This window comes from Bubalus kerabau, chromosome 2 (genome assembly GCF_029407905.1).
Source record: "Bubalus kerabau isolate K-KA32 ecotype Philippines breed swamp buffalo chromosome 2, PCC_UOA_SB_1v2, whole genome shotgun sequence".
Taxonomy (NCBI): Eukaryota; Metazoa; Chordata; class Mammalia; order Artiodactyla; family Bovidae; genus Bubalus; species Bubalus kerabau.
In genome coordinates, this window is record NC_073625.1 from 52786413 (window position 1) to 52810753 (window position 24341).

The 24341-nt window shown below is 40.8% G+C and overlaps 1 protein-coding gene across 8 annotated transcripts in view; it reads left to right on the forward strand.

Moving 5' to 3' along the window:
* Nucleotides 1-24341, forward strand: part of GRIK1 (glutamate ionotropic receptor kainate type subunit 1) — a 481020-nt gene that overhangs the window by 342650 nt on the left and 114029 nt on the right. For all 8 annotated transcript variants that reach the window (XM_055567715.1, XM_055567717.1, XM_055567716.1 and 5 more), the window contains 2 exons: nt 8953-9006; nt 12203-12376. In XM_055567715.1, coding sequence (XP_055423690.1) covers nt 8953-9006; nt 12203-12376 — 228 coding nt within the window. The remainder of the gene's footprint in view (nt 1-8952; nt 9007-12202; nt 12377-24341) is intronic.

The window sequence follows — 24341 nt, forward strand, 5'->3', positions numbered from 1 at the left end:
GCACGATCTCCCAATGGAAGGGAACCCTAGAGTCTCTCTGTGGGTAGCTTGTATCTGTGTACATGTGTGTGGTTAGTATATGAATGTGACCGGAGACGCACAGAGAAATTTAGAAAGTTTTCAACTTCAAACAAGTCATTTTTCCTTTTAATACATGCTCTTGATATCAATACACCAAAATTATGCAATCTCATAGGCCATAAAGATGAACAAATGAGGTGTGTTGGCTTCCTGTTGCTGTGCTAACAACAAATGATCACAAATGGAGTGGCTTAAAACAATGCAAATTTATTCTCCAACAGTTCTGGATGTCAGATGTCTAAAATCTAGGTGTTGACAGGGCTATATCCCTTCAGAAGGATTTGGGAAAAATCATTCTTTGCCTTTTCCAGTGCTGCTGCTGCTGCTGCTGCTAAGTCACTTCAGTCGCATCTGACTCTGTGCGACCCAGTAGACATTGTCTTCATTCCTTGGCTTGTGGTCCCACATCACATTGCCTTGCATTCCCTCGGTTTCCATCTTCCCGTCACTTCTCTGCCTTCTGAACGTCAGCTTCCGTCTTATAAGAACCCTTGTGACTACACCGGCCCATCTGAATAAACCAGAGTTGTCGTTGTTGTTTAGTTGCTAAGTCCTGTCATTCTCTTTGCAACCCCATGGACCGCAAAATGCCAGGCTTTCCTATCCTCTATCTCCCAGTGTTTGCTCAAACTCATGTCCATTGAATCAGTGATGCCATCCAGCCATCTCATCCTCTGTCATCCCCTTCTCCTCCTGCCTTCAATCTTTCCCAGCATCAGGGTCTTTTCCAATGAGTTAGCTCTTCGCATCAAGTGGCCAAAGTATTGGAGCTTTAGCTGAAGGGATTGAACCCTATCTCCTGCATATCAGGCAGATTCTTTACCATCAGAGCCACAAGAGAAGCCCTAACCCAGAGTATCTCCCATAAATTAAGATGTTTAATCACATCCTCAAAGTTCTTTTGTCATGTAAAGTAACATATTAACAGATTCTGGAAATTAGGATGTGATCATGTTTAAAGGGCCATTATCCAGCCTACTCTTTAAGGAGATGGGTGGTTTTCTGTATATCAGGGTTTTTAGGGATCCAGGGCTATTTTTCTTACATTCCACTGTTCCCTTTGTGGATATGCCATAGTCAGTTAGTGTTGTATGATTGTTAGTCTCTCAGTCGTGTGTGACTCTTTGCAACCCCATGCACCACCAGCTTCCTCTGTCCATGGGATTTACCAGGCAAGAATACTAGAGTGGGTTGCCATTTCCTTATCCAGGCAATATTCCCAATTCAGGGATCAAACTTGGGCCTCTTGCACTACAGGCAGATTCCTTACTATCTGAACCACCAGAGAAGCCTTAATATGAGTATCTTTTCCTTTTTGTATCAATAAAAACTGATCTAAGGCCCCGCTTATACCTAGCTTGTTCTACTGATGACCAGTGTTAAAAATTGTGTTGTCCAAGGTGCATTCTGCTCAGAGGATAGTATAATTGCCCCCAGAAGTACTATCGTTGGCAGGTGAGAAAGAGTTACACCCTAGAGATCAAGTCTTCTTCTCAAAATTGCTTCTCTGAGTCCTGGTATTATTCAACTGTTTCCTGAAGATTATTCCTATGCAGAAATGACTTATTTCTATCTTGGGGTAAAGCAATTATTTTAGCCACATCACATGTCACACATTTGGAAGCTGTTCATTTGAAATTATTGACTAAAAACTATGTCTGATGGTATAGAATTTATCCTGATATTGAGAAGGTTATAAAAGGAGCAATACAGTTCAGGTTAGTCAATATAAACTTCAAAGACACCTATCTTTCAATGAAAAGATGCAGTAATAAAAACCCTTATAAATATTACAAGAATGCCTCGAAATTGCTTAGGAGCACTTCAGGTTCCATTTTAAGGTTCTGCTACTATGGTAGCAGCATTATGCCAATTATTTGTGACATATGAATTGCTTTTAGCAATGGATGCTGAGAGTTTGTGAGTTTCTGTCTTCATATCTCTGCATTGCCTTCTGGAAAATAATTCAATTGAAATGTAACATAGGCATCTTAAAATAACAGAACACGTTATGGAAAGACTTTTACCCAGAGACTTTCTAAGTGTCTTATAGACCAACTCTCTCACCAATCACAGGAATTAGACCCCCAAACTATCTTCACCTAGACTTGAATGAGGGCTGTCAAGACAAACTAAAATATGGCCTTTGTGATGCTCAGGCTGTATGTGATAACATTTACTGACCTAAATCCAAGAGGTAATCTTTCCCAAGAACAATAGCGCTAGATCAAGAAGAGTCAGTGTTATTGTGAACAAAGCCATGAGGTTCTATTGTAAAAACTCTAGAGAGGTAGTGCAATCCTAGTCATTGGACAAGAACTATTAAGAAAAGTTATGACCAACCTAGACAGCATATTAAGAAGCAGAGACATTACTTTGCCAATAAAGGGCAGCAGCAGTCAAATCTATGGATTTCTCAGTAGTTATGTATGGATGTGAGAGTTGGACTATAAAGAACGCTGAGCGCCGAAGAACTGATGCTTTTGAACTGTGGTGTTGGAGAAGACTCTTGAGAGTCCCTTGGACTGCAAGAAGATCCAAGCAGTCCATCCTAAAGGAGATCAGTCCTGAATATTCACTGGAAGGACTGATGTTGAGGCTGAAACTCCAATCCTTTGGCCACCTGATGTGAAGAACTGACTCATTGGAAAAGACCCTGATGCTGGGAAAGATTGAAGGCAGGAGGAGAAGGGGATGACAGAGGATGAGATGGTTGTATGGCATCACCGACTCAATGGACATGGGTTTGGGTGGACTCCGGGAGTTGGTGATGGACAGGGAGGCTTGGCATGTTGCAGTCCATGGTGTCACAAAGAGTCAGACATGAGTGAGCAACTGAACTGAACTGAACTGATATTTCAAAGTGTCTTAATAACAGACGGGTCATTAGACTTGTTCTTCCAAGAGTCAACTGGCAATGAGTTTTGTTCTGCTTCTTAATAATTCATTTTAACTACAAAAAAAAAGAAAACTATAATTATTTTCTAACCACTGAAACAATAGAATAGTGTTGTGGCATATCTATAGTAGCCTGATACAGAGAAAGCCTTCATTTAGGGTCAGCCACCCTTCCCCTCATTGGTTTAAGGACTCTGTTATCTAGATAGAATGGAATGTCATAAGTATGCAGACTATGTAGGACTTTTAGTATTTTTCTATTGTTCTCTGTATTAGCCAGGGTTCTCCAGAGAAACAGAACCAATAGGAAATGTATGTGAAGAGATTAATTATGAGGAATTGGTTCATGTAACTATGGAGACGGAAGTGAAATGAAGCAAAAGTCACTCAGTCCTATCTGACTCTTGTGACCCTGTTGCAGGAAAGGGGATCCATTCCAGAACCCAAAACTGGGCTCTTGTCTAACACTCGGAAATGATTTGTCTGAGGAGACACATGTGCTTACAAAGGAAGAGATTTTATTGGGAAAGGGCACCCTGGTGGAGAGCAGTAGGGTAAGGGAGCCCAGGACAACAGCTCTGCCACATGGCTTGCAGTCTCTGGTTTTATAGTGATGGGATTTGTTTCCAGGTTGTCTTTAGCCAATCACTCTGACTCAGAGCCCTTCCTGGTGGTGCACGCCTTGTTCAGCCAAGATGGATGCCAGAGAGAAGGATTCTGGAAGGTGGTCGGACATGTGCTGTCTCCTTTTGACCTTTCCTGAACTCTTCCTGTTGGTGGTGGCTTATTAGTTTTGTGCTCCTTACAGGGACCTCCTGTCATAAAACAACTCATGAAATGGCCACTGTGGTGTCTGGCCAGGGTGGGCGGTTTCAGTGTGCCTCCCCTGAACAACCCCACAGACTATAGAGTCCAGGCCACGATACTGGAGTGGGTAGCCTTTCCTTTCTCTAGGGGATCTTCCCAACCCAAGGATCGGACCTATGTCTCCTTGGTTGGGCCTAGGATTCCTGCACTGCAGATGGATTCTTTACCAGTTGAGCCATGGAGACAGAGAAGGCTCACAGTCCTCCATCTACAAGCTAGAGACCCAGGAAATCTGTGGGGTAATTACAGTCTGAAACTGTAGGCCTGAAAACCAGAAGAGTTCAATGGTGAAATCTCAGCCCTAGGCCTGGAGAAAGCCAGTGTCCCAGCTCAGGCAGTCAGGCAGAAAGGAAAAGAGGTGAATTCCTTCTTCCTCTGCCTTTTTGTTCTAATCAAGCTTTCAGGGGATTGGATGATGCCTACCATATTGGGGAGGATCATCTGCTTTCTCAAAAGCTTATTTATCTGGAAACACCTTCAAAGATACATCCAGAAATAATGTTTAATCTGGGCACCCCTTGGCCCAATCAAGTTGACACATAACTTGAACTGTCACCATCTATGAAAGCCTTTGAGTTCTTATAACTGATTCTGTATGGACACAGAGTATGATTAACTATGAATGGTATTTTGTTGGAGGCCTTTTTTGTTATTCAGCCCAGTTATATCAGATCGAAATAGTTCATCTTTCTTTATGGAAAAAGTAAATTATTAACCTTCTCTCAACCATGATTCGGAGAAGGCAATGGCACCCCACTCCCGTACTTCTTGCCTGGAAAATCCCATGGACGGAGGAGCCTGGTAGGCTGCAGTCCATGGGGTCGCTAAGAGTCGGACACGACTGAGCAACTTCACTTTCACTTTTCACTTTCATGCACTGGAGAAGGAAATGGCAACCCACTCCAGTGTTCTTGCCTGGAGAATCCCAGGGACGGGGAAGCCTGGTGGGCTGCCGTCTATGGGGTCACACAGAGTTGGACATGACTGAAGCAACTTAACAGCAGTAGCAGCAACCATGATTATTTATGTAATGTCTTTATTATACAAAGAATCAAAGCAGCCTAGAAAAATAATTTGAAACAAAGCCATAAATATTTTTTAAGAAAGGAGAGGAGTTGGTATCAAGGGGAAAATTAGGTAAGAAAACCATAAATCTGAATGACATTAGCACATAGAATATATATCCTTTTTCCTGATGAGTTGCTAATGGAGGACCCACGATTTTGACCCTGAAGTCCCTAATTATCAAAACACACACATGACATATTGTGCAGTATTCATGAAACAGAAAATTGTATTTATTCAGGAAAAAAAAAAAAAAAAACCTTAGTTTGCCTGGCACTGATAACCATGTTAGTCACCTAACATGTTAGTCAGGGTGAGTGAGATCTCTGTCAGGATGAGGAGGGTGACATATATCAGTTGCATTCTCTCTTCCTTGACCCAAACCAGCACATGACCACACCCAAGCTCAAGGACCCAAGAAATATAATCCTATCATGCGCCTTTCAATTTGGAAAGTTGGCAGTGGCTCTAGTGAAGTCTCGGAGAAGGCAATGGCACCCCACTCCAGTATACTCTTGCCTGGAAAATCCCATGGACGGAGGAGCCTGGTAGGCTGCAGTCCATGGGGTTGCTAAGAGTCAGAAACGACTGAGCGACTTCACTTTCACTTTTCACTTTCATGCATTGGAGAAGGAAATGGCAACCCACTCCAGTGTTCTTGCCTGGAGAATCCCAGGGATGGCGGAGCCTGGTGGGCTGCTGTTTATGGGGTTGCACAGAGTCGGGCACGACTGAAGTGACTTAGCAGCTAGTGAAGTCTACACTATGGGTCTTGCAAAATTGAGAAGCCTAATAGGTACTCAATAAATCCCTACTATAGATATACAATGGTATTGAAAGAGCTAGATGTTTACCATCTACCAAACTATATCAATAATATGATCTCAAGTTATTTAATAAAAATAATTCTGTTAGGAAGCAACCATTATTAAAATATTGGTGGAAGTAATTAAGGGGAATGTGGCATCAATATAAATAGTATTGACAGCCAAGTTTATCACTTAATTGTGTGTGTGATGTGATGTGCTTTGCACCATTAAAAATAATTTCAGTAGAGCCAAAAACAGTCCCTGGCAATACTGTCTTGATAAAGTATACACTGCCTAGGTCAGCACCTCCTGGTCAATTCAGCAAAGCACAGTAACAAAGTTTAAGAGTATTGTTTGTTAGGAAAAAGTCAGTTTTGCAAAGAGCCATTTAAAAATCCCCATATCATGATTACACTGTTTATTTAAAAAACTGACATTTATCTTGATGTGACATTTTCATAATCCCTTAACGACTTTTAGTTGAAATACCAATGTTGACACAGAAAGAAAATCGTTATATGAATGCTATAAAATGCAATATATACAACTATTAGACAACAGAACAGCCAGTCCTAATCAGTCTACAAATCATTATAAGCACAATTGTTTAAAAAACATCACCTTTGGTGAAACTGACTTGTTGTTGTTGTTAAGTCACTAAGTCATGTCTAACTCTGCAACCCCATGGACTACAGCACACCAGGTTTCCCTATCCTTCTCTATCTCCTGAAGTTTACTTAAATTTGTATCCACTGAGTCAGTGATGCTATATGACCATCTAATCCTCTGCCGCCCTCTTCTATCTTGCTTTCAATCATTCCCAGCATCAGGGTCTTTTCCAATGAGTTGATATTAGTTTTATTTCAGTCTAAAAGTTTCTCATTCACTCGTGTACTAGAGAGTCCACGAAATTGACAGCTCAGTGATCCATGACTATACTTGCTTCTTAATTTTCATTCTAGGAAGCACTGACCTAGGCTCTAGGTAGGAAAGTCAAGAATGGGGATTTTTGTGGAATATCAAATAAAAAGTGTATGTGGAAGACCCAAGGTCAGGACCAACAAAAGCAGGTTCATCAGCTGTTTATTCACTGCATCTGCATAACTCTTTTCTAACATTAAATAAGAGATATTTTAGATGAGTATTTACCTCTAGGAATTACAAATAATAATAATTAGTTGAATGTTTGTTTTAAGAAAAAAAATCTGTGCTCTCAATTGGTGATCAAATGCCTCCATAATAAAATTTAAAAAGAAAAATCCACCCATATAAAAGGCTTAAAATTCAGGTGACTTGGTGTTTTTTTCAGTTTCAGAAATAATATTTTAAACCTTAGTGTCCAGGTCTGTATCCTGACATAAAACTTACCAGTTCCCTTTCAAGAGATAATCTCAGCTGCAATTACACTAATGACCAAAATGAAAAATTGAATTCTGAGTGACCCCAGCAGGTTAGCTCTTTATTCTCCACTGATATAAGGGATCAGCTAACGAGACCTCACCATGCATGCCTTTAAATGTTATTGATGGCCCTAAAGCGATTCTACCCTTTTAAAAATCCTTTTGTGCACCTGGTCTTGTTATCACCATAGGAGTGACTTGCATACTGTGGGCTTATGATTCATAGGGAGAGTTTCCTGTCATTTGTCTTACCTTCATGACATTACAATTTCACTAAATATTCCTCTTGTTTCTGTGTTAGCAGTGAAAGCACAGGAAGTGTCAGATCTGTGCTTCTGTATGCGCTGTCTCCAAATGTTCCCTCCACTTTGGTGTAAAATCATTCTAGGCTACATATCTTAGGCACCTTCCGAAACCTCTGATAACTTGTATTGCTTTTCCGAAGACCTTTTCAATCCACCTCTTCATAAACTGAAGTTATGAAAGCCCTTGTTCCATAATGCAAATGGACAAGTTTTCCACAAAACAGTGATTCCCAACCATTGCTGTGAAATACAGAAATTCCACTTTCAGAAATTCTAATTCAAGAGGTCTCTGGGATGGAGTCTAAGAATATCTGATTTTAAAACTTCCAGAGGGGATTCTCATTTGAATCCAGCATTTAGGAGTTATGAGGATAACTGTCTTGAAAGTTTGATTTCTGAGTCTTCTCCATTCATTTCTATGCAGATACCAAAAAGACAGCGACCGGCCCCAAGGAAGGTGATGCTTTGTCATTTAGTCACGAAGTCCTATTGGACTCTTTTGTGATCCCATGGACTGTAGCCTGCCAGGCTCCTCTGTCCATGGGATTTCCCAGGCAAGAATACTGGAGTGGGTTGCCATTTCCTTCTCCAGGGGATCTTCCCAACTCAGGGATCAAACCCTCATCTCCTGGGTTGGCAGGCAGATTCTCTACCACTGAGCCACCAGGGAGACCTAAGAAAGTGATACTCTTGATTTAAAAGATCAATGACAATCTTACCTCCAAAGCACGTGGAACTGTTTCTTCTCAATGGACACCATTTCTAGGAATCCAAGCGAAAGACCACAGTCTAAGAAATCACCTCTATTTAGAACCTTGGTCCTTTCTGTTTACCTCTTTTTTGCTCCTCCCCACCAAATAAAAACCATACACACAGAATGTTGGAACTGCCAGGATCCCAATTAGATAACAGAATCAGACTTAAGAGGCAGTGAGAAGAAGTACAAAAATAGTTCCATCTTTCTATTTATAAACAACCCTCTTTTCCCCTACTTGTTCTGTGGGATGAGATGGGAAAGGGTAGAGAGGAGGGGTTCAGAGATATACATATGTATAGATCTTCATTTAAATATATCTACATATCAGTATTGCCAATTCAACATTTAATGAGTTTTACTCTGAGGCACTATGATAAGTACTAAAGCTAAGGAGATCAATAAAATATATATCTCAGCATGGCATTACTCAGAAACCCAAGCAGTAGAAAAGGCAAGACTCTGTGCCATTATGGACAACTCCAGATATAAAATATGTTGAGCATGGACTATGTTTAAATTTGATCAGCCGACCAATTTCTCCCGTGAAGGTCAGGCACAACGTGATGAAAGCACATAGGATGGAGGTCAGTGGCCTGGGTCCTAGCTCCACATTAATCATTGGTTTGTCTCAGGTTTCTATCTACTGAGTCTCTGAATTTCCTAAGCTCCTTCCTATTCTATGTCTCCAGGCTACTGCAGTCAACCTACTAATCATCTATGTCTTCTTATAATTCTGTTTCTGATTCTTTTCCCTTATTTCTCTTTGGCAGATCCTGTTCATGGGCATGATGACTGAGTACTATCATTACTTTTTCACAACCCTGGTAAGCATATCTGGTGGAAATGTATTTCACACTATCAAAAAATCTTTGGTTTTTTTTTTTTTTAATTTTATTTTATTTTTAAACCTGAAACACTGTATTAGTTTTGCCAAACATCGGATTCGTTTTGATGTTTGGTTATTTTAAAGTCAGCCCTGGTGGCAAAGCCACGGAGGTTTGTTTATTTTCCTAAGAGTCCTCTAAATCTAGAAATGCTAAACAGCAAGTGTCTTCTTTCTTTCCTTCCTTCCCTTCTTTCTTCCCTTCTTCCTTCCCTCCCTTCATTCTTTTCTTAACTAGCATCAATGCATGTGCATCCAGAAAGGAATTAAAATAAAGTTTCCATTAAATAGAAACTGCCAAAGTACACACTATTAATAAAGAAGAATCATCTGTATTTGCTACATATATTAGTGGACACATTAAAGTGTATTTTGGTATGCTATCTGATGTGATTTCTCCACCTATGTCCAGTGGACAGCTGGTTTAGCTAGGGGTCACCTGTCAGGTATTTGGAAGACTATCAAATTTGGTAGTCTATCAAGATTTGGAAGACTATCAAGATTTGGTAAAGAATTTGGTAGAGGCTTTCCACATTGAACATTTTTCACCATAAGAAAAACCATGGCTGTAAGCCTGAGACAGTCAAAAGAAGCTATACAACCTTAACTTTTGAGAGATTATCAGGTCGAGGAAGAATGGTTTAAGCATTTAACACATCAGAATGATGTGTTAGCTGTCAGCCGCACACACAATACACCACTCCCAACACACACTCCATTCTCTTACATGAGAAGACACAGGATCAACCTCCATTTCTAACCTGTAAAAGTGTGTCAGCTTAAAATCTACCCAGATTTGCAAGATTCAATAAGGGTATTGTTTTCCCAAAGAAATCTGGCAAAGTAGGCTGGTGCATCAGGGAAATCAAAGCCTTTGGAACAAGGACCAGACAGGTCTCGTGTACCTACTTCTGGAAGCAGTAAACTCCATTCCTCAACTGAGTATCTCTGAGAGCAGGAAGGGCTGCAGAGGATATCACAAGACAAATGCTATGGGGCAGGTGTTAAAATTATCACTGCTCCTGACCTCAGAGTCAGAGAGTGGGACGCAGGGCAGAAGTTCCTGAACTTAAGTTTCCGTGGTCTTCACTCCCTCGTTGACATCCTGATGGGATCCTCTGTCAGAAGAGTCAAGGAAGACCCTGAGAACTAGAAAGTGTCTTACTCTGCTCACAAATATTGCCCATCTCCATCACCATGAACACATACGTCTTACTCAAGGCGAGATGGCTGTCTGCCTCTGAACTTTCCATCCTTCCCAAGTGTATATGCCTTTAAGAGTTAGTTTTGTTGAAATTTGAGAAAAATATAAACAATGAAACCTAAGAAGGCTAGTCTTCAATGGAAGGACAGACCAGTTGCTTTCACACTATTGCCTCATCCTCCACTAAAAAGGGGATGTTGACAATTGGCCCTCGAACTCTCCATATTCTATCTTGCACAGAAACAGTTTGGAGACCAAATGAATTTCGCACGTATTTAGCGTACACATTAGTGTATTGTATTTCTGTACTGTTGAATTAATAAGGGAATCAATATGCATCCTGGAAGTTTCTCTCTGACCCCCTGTAACTTGAGTTAACTTTCCTTGTATTCATTGAGTGTGCTAAAGGAATCATTCTGCCTTGGATCTTATTCTTTAAATTTGCTTCTTTAAGCAGTTTCCTTTGGTTTTATCTGCATTCTGCCATGCTTTGCTTTTGTTGTCTTACCACTTTTGTTCATGAGTATTAATGAAACTTAAAGACAAAAGAAAATTAGTTACTTAGTGCAAGGAAAGTAAACATAACAATTTAAAAGGCAGTGCATTTTTTCTCACATGAGCCAAGAGTTCAGAACTGCAGTCTTAAGATTCCACAGTCTAATGTAAAGTTATCTTGGAAGTAGTGATACAGAAAAGAGTTATTCAAAAGAATAAATGTGTATGCATCTTCCACACATATAAATCATGAAATGTTCCTGAGGTTTTCCTCTTTAGTAACGACTATCATCGCAGATAATGTGGTCTTGTACTTTCAATAAAGCAGTTACACTGGTAGAAAATTTTTATGGAATTTTTTTTTCTTTTATTAACCATTAAATACTATTTTGAAATTTTGGTTCATTCCAAAATGTGAGATATTTTAATGACATGCTTTAGAGTCTAACCTTTGTTTATAGGAAAAAAGTTGAAATGATCACTTAAGTCTATTTTAAATGCAAACCAACGAAACTTTTGGTTTAAATTCAGCCCTCATTTATAATGGAAAATACTAGGATGGGTTCAAGTTTTTTCCCCTGAAACATTATCTAAAAGAACAAGTCCTACTGTTAAGATATTCATATCCCCCGTGGCAGATTCATGTTGATGTATGGCAAAACCAATACAATATTGTAAAGTAATTAGCCTCCAATTAAATAAATTTTTTAAAAAAGATATTCATATCCATACAACCACAGGCTGTAGTTTATTCTCTGAAAAGAACCGTTTGTTTCTTATTCTAAGCTTGTGTCTAGTGAGCAATTTTTGTGCTCTCATTATATGAGACATGGGTTAGTTTCAATGAGCCAGGAAATTATTATTATTTTTTTTTTTTTTGCTGAGAGTGATCTTCCTGTCAAATGTGTATGCAGGATCCAAACTTCACCTCCTTTGCAGCGTGGGGCAGAAAGTTATGAGGGAGATAGGTGGTACTGCCACTACAAGTGGGTCATTCTCAGGTCAGTCACATCACCACTCAGAACCTTGGTTTCCTCATCTAGAAAATAAAAGCAGTGTACTGAATGGACAAAAAGGCCCCTTCAACTCCCCAAAGAACTACATCCTTAGGAACAAAATGCTCTAGCTTTTCAGAATGGCATATCCTGTGTCCGAGGGCATGCTAATTATTGGCAGCTTAATTCCTGTTCTCGGTTTGTACAAACTCTAACAGTATCGCAAAAACAAATAGATGAAAATGAGAATTATTACTGCCTTAGAATTTGTCAGGCAGCATGCAAATGAAGAACAACAGGAAACGTTCTTTTATAGCACCAGTGTGATGATCGCTGCCATGCTTGTTTTAATCTGTTGCTTCTGCAAGCGTTAGCTCTCTTTTGCATCAAGAACGCTGAAAATGTTAACTCTTTCTTCTTTTATCATTTTTAATACTGTGCAGGACTTATTTGCTTTAGATCTGGAACTCTATAGGTACAGTGGTGTAAATATGACTGGGTTTCGGCTACTGAATATTGACAACCCTCACGTGTCCGCCATCATTGAGAAGTGGTCCATGGAAAGATTGCAGGCTCCACCCAGGCCTGAGACTGGCCTTTTGGATGGCATGATGACTGTAAGTAGCTTTAAAATAAAATCATTTGAGATAATGTTTGACTTCCTCAGGGGTTAAGTTAAGACCCTCATATGCTTTCTATGGGCTCACCTGGTAGCACAGTTGGTAAAGAATCTGCCTTCAACATAGGAGACCCTGGTTTGATCCCTGGGTCAGGAAAATCCCCTGGAGAAGAGAATGGCTAGCCACTCCAGTATTCTTGCCTGGAGAGTTCTGTGGACAGAGGCGCCTGGCGGGCTACAGTCCTGTGGGTTACAAGGAGTCAGACACAATTGAAACGACTTAGAACACACATAGCATGCTTTCTATCGTGCAAGGGAAATGTCTTATAACCTGTGCCTGGACTTGTATGAGAGGAGGAGGAAGGATTTTTATGGATTTTGAAAGCTTGTGCATGGCAACTGTCAAAAACTGCTCTTTTCAACTTCCTGACAGTAAGGGCCTCAGATAAAAAGGTAAATGCGAGACAGTCACCACTGTCAGCTAAATGGAGGCAAAGCATAAACCAACGCAAGGCGAAGTGGGAAACGGGTTACCCCCTGGGAATGTGGCCTTGGGAAGAAGGAAGGGAAAGAGGAGAAGCAAGCTGCCTGTAAAGGTTCTTCAGAACCAGTTTGCTTTCCTTGCTTCTGCCACATCTCAGCAAGCAGAAACACACGTGGAAAAATGCAGATTTCCATATGGTTGGAGTGTTCACACTCTTCTTGTCCTGGGTGCAGGAAGGCGCACCTTTGCAGGCACTGAGGATGCTTTACACCAGCCATATGTCGCTCTCAAAGCAGATGCCAAGCCTGCCTCCGACAGAGAGAGAGGTACTCTGCTGAACACATAAATTGCAAACTGCCTCATCAGAGAGCTTCTCACTAACATCATTTGTCTCTTGTTGTCAAATGCACCTACCCTAGCTTTATTTCTCTAATGAAGCTCCCTGTGTGATGGAAGAAAATTGCAGGAAATAAAAAAAAAAAAAAGGATCTCTATGTCAGAACAGTGTCATCCAAGGGAAAAGATATTGGGAATGCGGGCAGGTAATAGCATTTTAAATTGGCATAGTATTTCATTCTCTGTTCCCATCATCGGGAGAAACTGTCTTGCTTTTAAGATGCAATTTACCGATAACTGAAAGGCATCATCTCACAGATAAATAAACTTGGGATTTCTCTTCTTTTTCTATCTTTTTTGAACAAGGTACAAATGAAAAAAAAAAAAAAAAGAAAAGAAGAAGAAATGAATGAATTAAGTGGTTCTGGATGATTCTGTGTTTAAGGCCCCTGTCTTTTGTTCAAACCTGAAATAACTCTTAAAATATACAAAGTGATCTGATAGATAATGATGGAAAGCATTTTGGTACAAATGAGCCTTGGGATGACTTGAAACATTGCTTTGAATAAGAAGTAGAAAATATCCAAGGAAATGCTAGACTTCTGAAATGAAAGATAAAGAGAGAGAAAGGGAGGGAGGGACAGAGAGAGAGAGAGTAAAAAAAAAAAAGCTGCTGGTATATTTTTCCTCCTGGAATTGTATTCCAATGTGTTCAAATATGGTTCAAAATCTTCTACCCACCCTCTACCCCCACTTCTCAAACAAGATCTCTATCATAGGATGAGATTGTGAGTCATTTTTCCTGTGTTCCTTGAGCACCACTGAAAGAGTTAGAGCTTGGACTTACCTTAATACAGATGTGAATTCATGCCACACATTAATGATTCATCACAAGTATGTCTTAATTTATAAAAGAAAAAAATTGTCTGTTGTCTTCAATTATACTGAGCTGACAGAAGAGTTTGTGCATATTGACTGAGATGAGACAAATCATTGAATAAGGCAGATAGAACAATACCATTCTCACCCAGTCAGGCTCACCAGTCCTGTGGACAGGAAGCATGGCAGCCCCAAGTCCCCAAGGATGAGAGACTCTGTCTAGATTTACTGTAGTCTTCTCATCTAACCAGAGGAGTCACTGTTATTAGCATTGTTGTTGTTGTTATTATTATAAACTATAAAAGGAAATAGGGATTTATCAGAACAGAAGGTGGCTCAGCAGGTTGCTATAAAAGTGGGTGGAGCAACTGTGTTCGATTATGACATTATTGGTGAAAAACAGTGGTGACTCTCAGTTGCCCACTAGAGGCAGAGCCCACGGTTATGCAGATAGATCCTTGCCACTGATCCTGTGAAGCATAATGTTGACCTGTATTTTTTCCAAAGAGTCCACTTTGCAGTTCACTGTTTCCTTTTGGCTAATTTGGGAGTAGAGAAACAGTCACAGAGAGCTTACAGGGCAAGTATAATAAGGGAAATCAACTCTAAATATTCACTGGAAAGACTGATGCTGAAGCTGAAGCTCCAATACTGTGGCCACCTGATGCGAAGAGCTGACTCATTGGAAAAGACCCTGATGCTGGGAAAGATGGAGGACAAGAGGAGAAAGGGATGAAAGAGGATGAGATGATTGGATAGCCCATCACCGACTTGATGGACATCAGCTCGAGCAAACTCTATGAGAGAGTGAAGGACAGGGAAACCTGGCATGCTGCAGTCAATGGGGTTGCAAAGAGTCAGACACGACTTAGCAACTGAGCAACAACAGCAACATTAAGGGCATCTGATGGACTGATAGTTGAGTCAAGAAAGCACACCCCAAGCCCCCAAGACCAGGCCCAGTGTTAACAAGTCTTTGTTCTCAAATAGCCTCTGAACTCAAACTCCTGCTTCTCTACCTTAAAGATAAAAACTCCTTTGGTTTCAATACCACTGTGTCTACATATCCCAGATCCATATTTCATTCATTCTTTTTTTTCTAAATTTTTATTGGAGTATAGTTGTTTTACAACACTGTGTTATTTTTTGCTGTGAGTCAGGCATCAGTCAGTTCAGTCACTCGGTCATGTCTGACTCTCTGTGACCCCATGGACTGCAGCAAGCCAGGCCTCCTTGTCCATCACCAACTCCTGGAGTTTACTCAAACTCATGTTCACTGAGTCAGTGATGCCATCCAACCATCTCATCCTCTGTCATCCCCTTCTCCTCCCACCTTCAATCTTTCCCAGCATCAAGGTCTTTTCCAATGAGTCAGCTCTTTGCATCAGGTGGCCAAAGGATTGGAGTTTCAGCTTCAACATCAGTCCTTCCAATGAACACCCAGGACTGATCTCCTTTAGGATGGACTGGTTGGATCTCCTTGCAGTCCAAGGGACTCTCAAGAGTCTTCTCCAACACCACAGTTCAAAAGCATCAATTCTTCGGCACTCAGCTTTCTTTATAGTCCAACTCTCACATCCATACATGACCACTGGGAAAACCATAGCCTTGACAAGACGGACCTTTGTTGGCAAAGTAATGTCGATGCTTTTCAATACTCTATCTAGGTTGGTCATAACTTTCCTTCCAAGGAGTAAGCGTCTTTTAATTTCATGGCTGCAATCACCATCTGCAGTGATTTTGGAGCCCCAGAAAATAAGGTCTGTCACCATTTCCACTGTTTTCCCATCTATTTCCCATGAAGTGATGGGACCGGATGCCATGATCTTTGTTTTCTGAATGTTGAGTTTTAAGCCAACTTTTTTACTCTCCTCTTTCACTTTCATCAAGAAGCTCTTTAGTACTTCTTTGCTTTCTGCCATAAGGGTGGTGTCATCTGCATATCTGAGGTTATTGATATTTCTCCTGGCAACCTTGATTCCAGCTTGTGCTTCTTCCAAGCCCAGCATTTCTCATGATGTACTCTGCATAGAAGTTAAATAAGCAGGGTGACAATATACAGCCTTGACATATTCCTTTTCCTAGTTGGAACCAGTCTATTTTTCCACGTCCAGTTCTAACTGTTGCTTCCTGAACAGCATACAGATTTCTCAAGAGGCAGGTCAGGTGGTCTGGTATTCCCATCTCTTTCAGAATTTTCCCACCGTTTGTTGTGATCCACACAGTCAAACGCTTTGGCATAGTCAATAAAGCAGAAATAGATGTTTTCTGGAACTTTCTTGCTTTTTTGATAATCCAACAGATGTTGACAATTTGATCTCTGGTTCCTCTGCCTTTTCTAAAACCAGCCTAAACATGTGGAGGTTCACAGTTCATGTACTGCTGAAACCTGGCTTGGAGAATTTTGCTCATTGCTTTACTAGCATGGTGAGGTGAGTGAGTCTGGCATACATCTACATATATCCCCCCTTTTCTGGATTTCCTTCCCATTTAGAATACCACAGAGCAATGAGCAGAGCTCCCTGTGCTATACAGTAGGTTCTCAGTAGTTATGTTTTATACATAGTGCAATAGTGTATATCGGTCAGTCTCAATCTCCCAAGTTATCCCACAGCACCTTTCCCCACTTAGTGTCCATGTTTGTTCTCTATGCCTATATCTGTTTTTCTGCTTTGCAAATAGGTTCATCTTTACCATTTTTCTAGATTCCACATGTTGGGCTAATATGAAATATTTGTTTTTCTCTTTCTGACTGACTTCATTCTTGTATCTCTAGCATTTGCTGCTTCCAGTGCTCGGAACTTTCCCCTATTCAGGTTTGCTCAAAGGTTACATCACTGAAGACACCGTCTATGAACCTGCTACCTAGTCTAGAACCCCATCTTCCTCTTATTCTCCCTCCCCTAACCTGTTTTACTTTTCTTTGTAGCCCTTATGCCAATATGTCACATTCAGATTTGTCTGTTTAGTGCCATCACCTACAAGAATATAAACTCCATGAAGCTGGAAATTTTGTCTTTTCATATTTTGCTCTATTCTCAACACTAGGAAAAGGCTGAAACAAAACAGGCCTTCAATAAACATGTATTTAATAAAAGAATTAATGTACTAAATAATTGAGGTCTACTGTGTATGAATTGAGGTCTACTAAGACTCAAGATTTCTTTGGAAGGAATGACGCTAAAGCTGAAACTCCAGTATTTTGGCCACCTCATGCGAAGAGTTGACTCATTGGAAAAGACTCTGATGCTGGGAGGGATTGGGGATAGGAGGAGAAGGGGACGACAGAGGATGAGATGGCTGGATGGCATCACTGACTCGATGGATGTGAGTCTGGGTGAACTCCGGGAGTTGGTGATGGACAGGGAGGCCTGTCGTGCTGCGATTCATGGGGTCGCAAAGAGTCGGACACGACTGAGCGACTGAACTGAACTGAACTCAACTGAAGACTCAAGATATTAAATGAAAAATATTCATATAGCCCTGAGATAATACTGCAAAAGTCCAAAGAGAGCATCTATAAATGAGAAATGGGCATGATTAATAAAAATAGAGATTATTCTAAAGTAATAATATTATTTCAAAAAATTAGACATACGCTAACCACTATCAATAATTAAGTAATACTCTTTTAATGGACTTGCTTTCTCCAAAATTGTACACCATTTCCTCACTGTTCTCCAAAGTGAACCTCCCTGTAGCCCTTTATCTTTGTGTGTGCCACATACATGCACAGATGCCCTTATGAACATAAAATATAAGGTATTTTTAAAAACCTATGTATTTTGACATTCCATCTGCTTATCTACTTTTCTTTTCAATGTTTTAACAATTAAGAATTTCTTAGAACATTATACACTAAAAATATCTTCAAAGCATATTATTATGTCAGAACACATTCAAACCTGAAAATATGTAAGTCCAAGAATTTTGACTTCAGATGTAAGAAATATATATATTAATAATAAAAAATATTGACATTAAAAGCAGGGTCAAAATTGAGTTAATTAAGAGAACTGTTACTGAGTCAAGAGTACAAAAATAGTGAAACTCATTATTTAAAACCACCTTGAGATTTAAAAAAAGTGTTTTATCAACTGAAGTGTTAGTTAACTGAAGAGAGTGATTTTGTAAAATGTACTTCATTTCTTTTCTCTATGTTTAAATTTCTCTCTTGGACTAATTCAATCTATTGGGTTTTGAGGATAGACTAATGGAGTGGCCCATTCTCAGATGGATTCTTCTCTGATTGTGAACCAAAATTCCGTGCGGTTCTATATGGCATCAGTTCAGTTCAATTCAGTTCAGTCGCTCAGTCGCGTCCGACTCTTTGCGACCCCATGAATTGCAGCACCCCAGGCCTCCCTGTCCATCACCAACTCCCGGAGTTCACTCAGACTCATGTCCATCGAGTCAGTGATGCCATCCAGCCATCTCATCCTCTGTCATCCCCTTTTCCTCCTGCCCCCAATCCCTCCCAGCATCAGATCTTTTCCAATGAGTCAACTCTTCGCATGAGGTGGCCAAAGTACTGCAGTTTCAGCTTTAGCATCATTCCTTCCAAAGAAGTCCCAGGGCTGATCTCCCTCAGAATGGACTGGTTGGATCTCCTTGCAGTCCAAGGGACTCTCAAGAGTCCTCTCCAACACCACAGTTCAGAAGCATCAATTCTTCGGCACTCAGCCTTCTTCACAGTCCAAGTCTCACATCCATACATGACCACAGGAAAAACCATAGCCTTGACTAGACGGACCTTTGTTGGCAAAGTAATGTCTCTGCTTTTGAATATGCTATCTAGGTTGGTTATAACTTTCCTTCCAAGGAGTAAGCGTCTTTTAATTTCATGGCTGCAGGAAACAACAAAGCATTGATCTGCCTTCCCAGTTCTTCAAGTGCTTTCACAATATGAAGTTAAGTCAGCACCCTTATCGCACATGTAACTGTTTCCTGTAATGATGAACCATAGAGAAGACAACTTTCAGTCTCCAACTTGAGTGTCACCCTGAGTGTCTACTGCCCTCGTGTCTACCCTTGTGATATAACAGGCAGTGGGATTCGGTAGAAAAAGCAAGATCTTTCCAGATTAAGAAAACCTTGTTTAGTCCTTCCTATGTCCCTGAATAACTAAATAGCCTAAATTGTGAAGCCTCTCTGAACCTCCTAGCTCATCTGCATTCTGTATAATAATACTTTACAGTGTTACTTTACAAATTCAATTAGGTAACATACACAAAGCCTTTAGGACATAGTATTGAATTTATGTAATGGTACCTGCTGTTTTGCCAATTTGTATTCAATGAAAGAAGAACAAAAGACTTTCTGAAAGAGATTCTATCTTATTCAAGGCAGGGTCCAATTCTCTACAAAGACACACATTCTTCTGTTTGCAAGTCTAGTCCAAGATGGCCTGTTCCCTGGGATCTGAGTGACCTGTATGACCAATGGCATCACCCAGTTCTGTTTTCCAACTCTGCATAAGTCCTCTTTTCCTTATTCCTGTCTTTCTCAAAAGCTGGCAAATACTCATTGAGATTCTCAGTATGCCAACTTCTGTGCCAGATTTCACTAGAGCTGCTCTCTTAATTCGGAGCAGGCAATGGCACCCCACTCCAGTACTCTTGCCTGGAAAATCCTAAGGATGGAGGGGCCTGGTGGGCTGCAGTCCATGGAGTTGCTGAGGGTCGAACACGACTGAGCGACTTCACTTTCACTTTTCACTTTCATGTATTGGAGAAGGAAATGGCAGCCCACTCCAGTGTTCTTGCCTGGAGAATCCCAGGGACAGGGAAGCCTGGTGGGCTGCTGTCTATGGGGTAGCACAGAGTTGGATACGACTGAAGTGACTTAGCAGCAGCAGCAGCTCTCTTAATTACTGAATTTCTAGATAATGAGTACAAGGTTGTATCTTTGCTACCTTCCGCAACCTTCTTCCAAACCCAGGTTCACTTACAAGTTGCTCTTCCCTACTTCCTGAGTGCTCACCGACTCTCCTAGCACTTTGGCTCCCTCAGAAGCATCCACCCCACCACCTTGTGTTCCCTTGCAGGAATCTTGTAGCCAAAACATGAGCCTTCTCACCCTTATCAGAATCATCCTTGTTTCAAGGAGCGTGTCTCAGAAGAGGAGGAAACCAGCTAATTCATCCTAAGAGGCAAATTGCTGTTAGCTCTATGTGTGGGTGAGATATTAACATTTTAATAGAGGAAACTAGGAAATGGGGGGGGATGAGATACTATTTGAAAGCATTTCCCTCCTAGAGGAACGACTTGTTTATCCATATCAGGGTAATGTGAATGTTCCAAATTTGGAGAGAAGATGGAAAATCCATACATTTCACATATTTGCTCTCCAAAGACTGGGTCTCCCTTCAGCACCCTGATCTCCTCTAAGTTTTTCCAACAACAGCAACATGCTAGACAGGGAGAAAAATGTGGAGACTCCATAAGGCTGTCTCAGGCTCTCATCCCTAAGGTGACGTAGCATCTCATTGGTTTGTATTGGGGTCCCCAAGGCCACTTTATTGGGGTCCCCAAGAGCTTCCCTGGTGACTCAGATGGTAAAGAATCCACCAGCAAAGTGAGAGACCTGGGTTCGGTCCCTGGGTTGGGAAGACACCCTGGAGAAGGGAAAGCCTACCCACTCCAGTATTCTGGCCTGGAGAATTCCATGGACTGTATAGTCCATGGGGTCACAAAGAGTTGGACACGACGGAGTGACTTTCACTTTCACTTAGGAGGACTCAGAAATCAGAAAAGGTGTTATATTCATAGTTACAATTTATTACAGCAAAAGAGTACAGATTAATATCAACAAAAGTCACAGAGACCCAGTCTGCATTGACAGTGCTTTATTCTCTCAGCAAAGATGTGTGACAAAATGTATGAATTGTTGCCACCAGGGAAGCTCATCTGAGCCTCAGTGTTCAGGGATTTTATTGGGGGAGGGGGGCAGTCACATAGGCACAGAGCACCTACCCAGCTAGCCTGATTTAGCCTCCAGTCACTCCAGAGGTCAAACTGATATGACAAGGTCCAGAGCACCAAGTGAACAAAAATAGGCAATCCCCATGAGTCACACTGTTAGCAGAAACTATTTGCATTACCCATGATGCCACTGATGCAAAGACACTCTGATTAGGCAGAATATTCTAAAGAGGTAATCTCCCAGATGTCAGTCAAAGACTAGTCCTTTCTTTGGAATTTGAAGAATTTGAGAACCCTAAGTCCTCTGAGTTAATCCTTTATTGCACATCATTATAATCACCAAAATAATGTGCACTGGAAAGAAGCCCACTTTCAGTGTGCCTATTTTGTGATCCATGTGCTGTAAAAATATTCTCTTAGAGACACTAAGCATGTGGTGTCTTCTAAGCTTTACACGTAAATCAAATGTGAAAACAAACACATTTGGAAGAATAAAATTTGAAACACTGGCCATTTTTTTTTGCATATATTTACTTAAAATGGCTTGAGAGGCGCTGTTTGGTAAGCAGGCCTCTAGCATAAAACTGTAAAGGGGAGGAAATTCACTGGTAGTTTATTAGCACTATAAAGTACTTAAATGTCTCCTCAATCGAAGAAAACATTGTATAAAAAGGGAAGCATAGCTTTAGAATAAATGATTTTCTTCTTTGAATTTGGAAAGCACCAATCTGGCCTATAGTTTGAATCTTGTTATTACTTAGCTCAGTATAGAGACAACCTTGACAAAGAAAGTTGAAATACTAGTCACTAAGTTAAGTGTATAGAAAAGTTAGACCTTTGGAATTCCTCTCCTCACACTTCTCTATCAAGTCAATCATCAATCAGCCAATTAGTGGATATACATACAAATGTATATTTTAAAAAGGTACATTCCAAGGCTCAAAAGTCCCAAGTCCCTATAGCATGGTAGTTGAGAACATACGCTCTGAACTCAGTATTCATCCCAAGATGAAATCCTTGCTCCTTCCCTTACTGGCTATATAACTTTAGGCAACTTATTATTAAAGTTATTTCTGGTACATTTAAGCCTCAATTTCTCTGGCTGTACTTGGGTTTTCTTGGTGGCTCAGACAGTAAAGAATCTGCCTGCCAATGCAGAAGACATGGGCTTGATCCCTGGGTCTGGAAGATCTCCTGGAGAAGGAAATGGCTACCCATTCCAGTCTTTTTTTTTTTTTTTTTTTTTTTTGCCCACTCGTCTTCTTACATGGAGAAGTCCATGGACAGAGGAGCTTGGGGGACTACAGGAAACAGGGTGACAAAGAGTCAGAAATGATTAAGTGACTAACACTTTCACTCTTCACTCTCAAAATGGGGAAAATACCTACTTTGAAGGTTTAATTTCAGTAATTAAAAAAGATAACAGGTAAAATGCTTATAGTGTCTCAGTTCAGTTCAGTTCAGTCACTCAGTCGTGTCTGACTCTTTGTGACCCCATGAATCACAGCAGGCCAGGCCTCCCTGTCCATTACCAACTCCCGGAGTTCACCCAAACCCATGTCAGTCGAGTCAGTGATGCCATCCACCCATCTCATCCTCTGTCATCCCCTTCTCCTCCTGCCCTCAATCTTTCCCAGCATCAGAGTCTTTTCAAATGAGTCAGCTCTTCACATCAGGTGGCCAAAGTATTGGAGTTTCAGCTTCAACATCATTCCTTCCAAAGAACACCCAAGACTGATCTCCTTCAGGGTGGACTGGTTGGATCTCCCTGAAGTCCAAGGGACTCTTAAGAGTCTTCTCCAACACCACAGTTCAAAAGCATCAATTCTTTGGTGATCAGCTTTCTTTATAGTCCAACTCTCACATCCATACATGACCACTGGGAAAACCATAGCCTTGACTAGATGGACATTTGTTGGCAAAGTAATGTCTCTGCTTTTGAATATGCTGTGTAGGTTGGTCATAACTTTCCTTCAAAGGAGTATGTGTCTTCTATTTTTTTTTTTTATTTGTGTGTGTGTCTGTCTTTTAATTTCATGGCTGCAATCACCATCTTCAGTGATTTTGGAGCCCCAAAAAATAAAGTCTGACACTGTTTCCACTGTTTCCCCATCCATTTCCCATGAAGTGATGGGAGCAGATGCCATGATGTTAGTTTTAAGCCAAGTTGAGTTTTAAGCCAAATTTTTCACTTTCCTCTTTCACTTTCATCAAGAAGCTCTTTAGTTCTTCGTCACTTTCTGCCATAAGGGTGGTGTCATCTGCATATCTGAGGTTATTGATATTCCTCCCGGCAATCTTGATTCCAGCTTGTGCTTCCTCCAGCCCAGCGTTTCTCATCATGTACTCTGCATACAAGTTAAATAAGCAGGGTGACAGTATACAGCCTTGACATACTCCTTTTCCTATTTGGAACCAGTCTGTTGTTCCACGTCCAGTTCTAACTGTTGCTTCCTGACCTGCATACAGATTTCTCAAGAGGCACGTCAGGTGGTCTGGTATTCCCATTTCTTTCAGAATTTTCCACAGTTTATTGTGATCCACACAGTCAAAGGCTTTGGCATAGTCAATAAAGCAGAAATAGATGTTTTTCTGGAACTCTCTTGCTTTTTCCATGATCCAGCGGATGATGGCAATTTGATCTCTGGTTCCTCTGCCTTTTCTAAAGCCAGCTTGAACATCTGGAAGTTCATGGTTCATGTATTGCTGAAGCCTGGCTTAGAGAATTTTGAGCATTACTTTACTAGCATGTGAGATGAGTGCAATTGTGCGGTAGTTTGAGAATTCTTTGGCATTGTCTTTCTTTGGGATTGGAATGAAAACTGACCTTTTCCAGTCCTGTGGCCACTGCTGAGTTTTCCAAATTTGCTGGCATACTGAGTGCAGTACTTTCACAGTATCATCTTTCAGGATTTGAAATGGCTCAACTGGAATTCCATCACCTCCACTAGATTTGTTCGTAGTGATGCTTCCTAAGGCTTACTTGACTTCACATTCCAGGATGTCTGGCTCTAGGTGAGTGATCACACCATCGTGATTATCTTGGTCATGAAGTTCTTTTTTGTACAGTTCTTCTGTGTATTCTTGCCACCTCTTCTTAATATCTTCTGCTTCTGTTATGTCCCTAGTATCTAGAATGTAGTTAATCGCCAGTGGATATTGATCCTGTTGACCTATTATTTATAATCATTAAATCACCATACAAATACTTGGTTTAGATGCAACTCAGCTTTGTCATTGAGACCGTAAACCCTAGCACCAACTTCCTGTGTTTGAATCTTAGCTTTCTCATCACTAGTTTGGGGACAACATTTAACTGTGTCAATTCTTCATCCACAAAG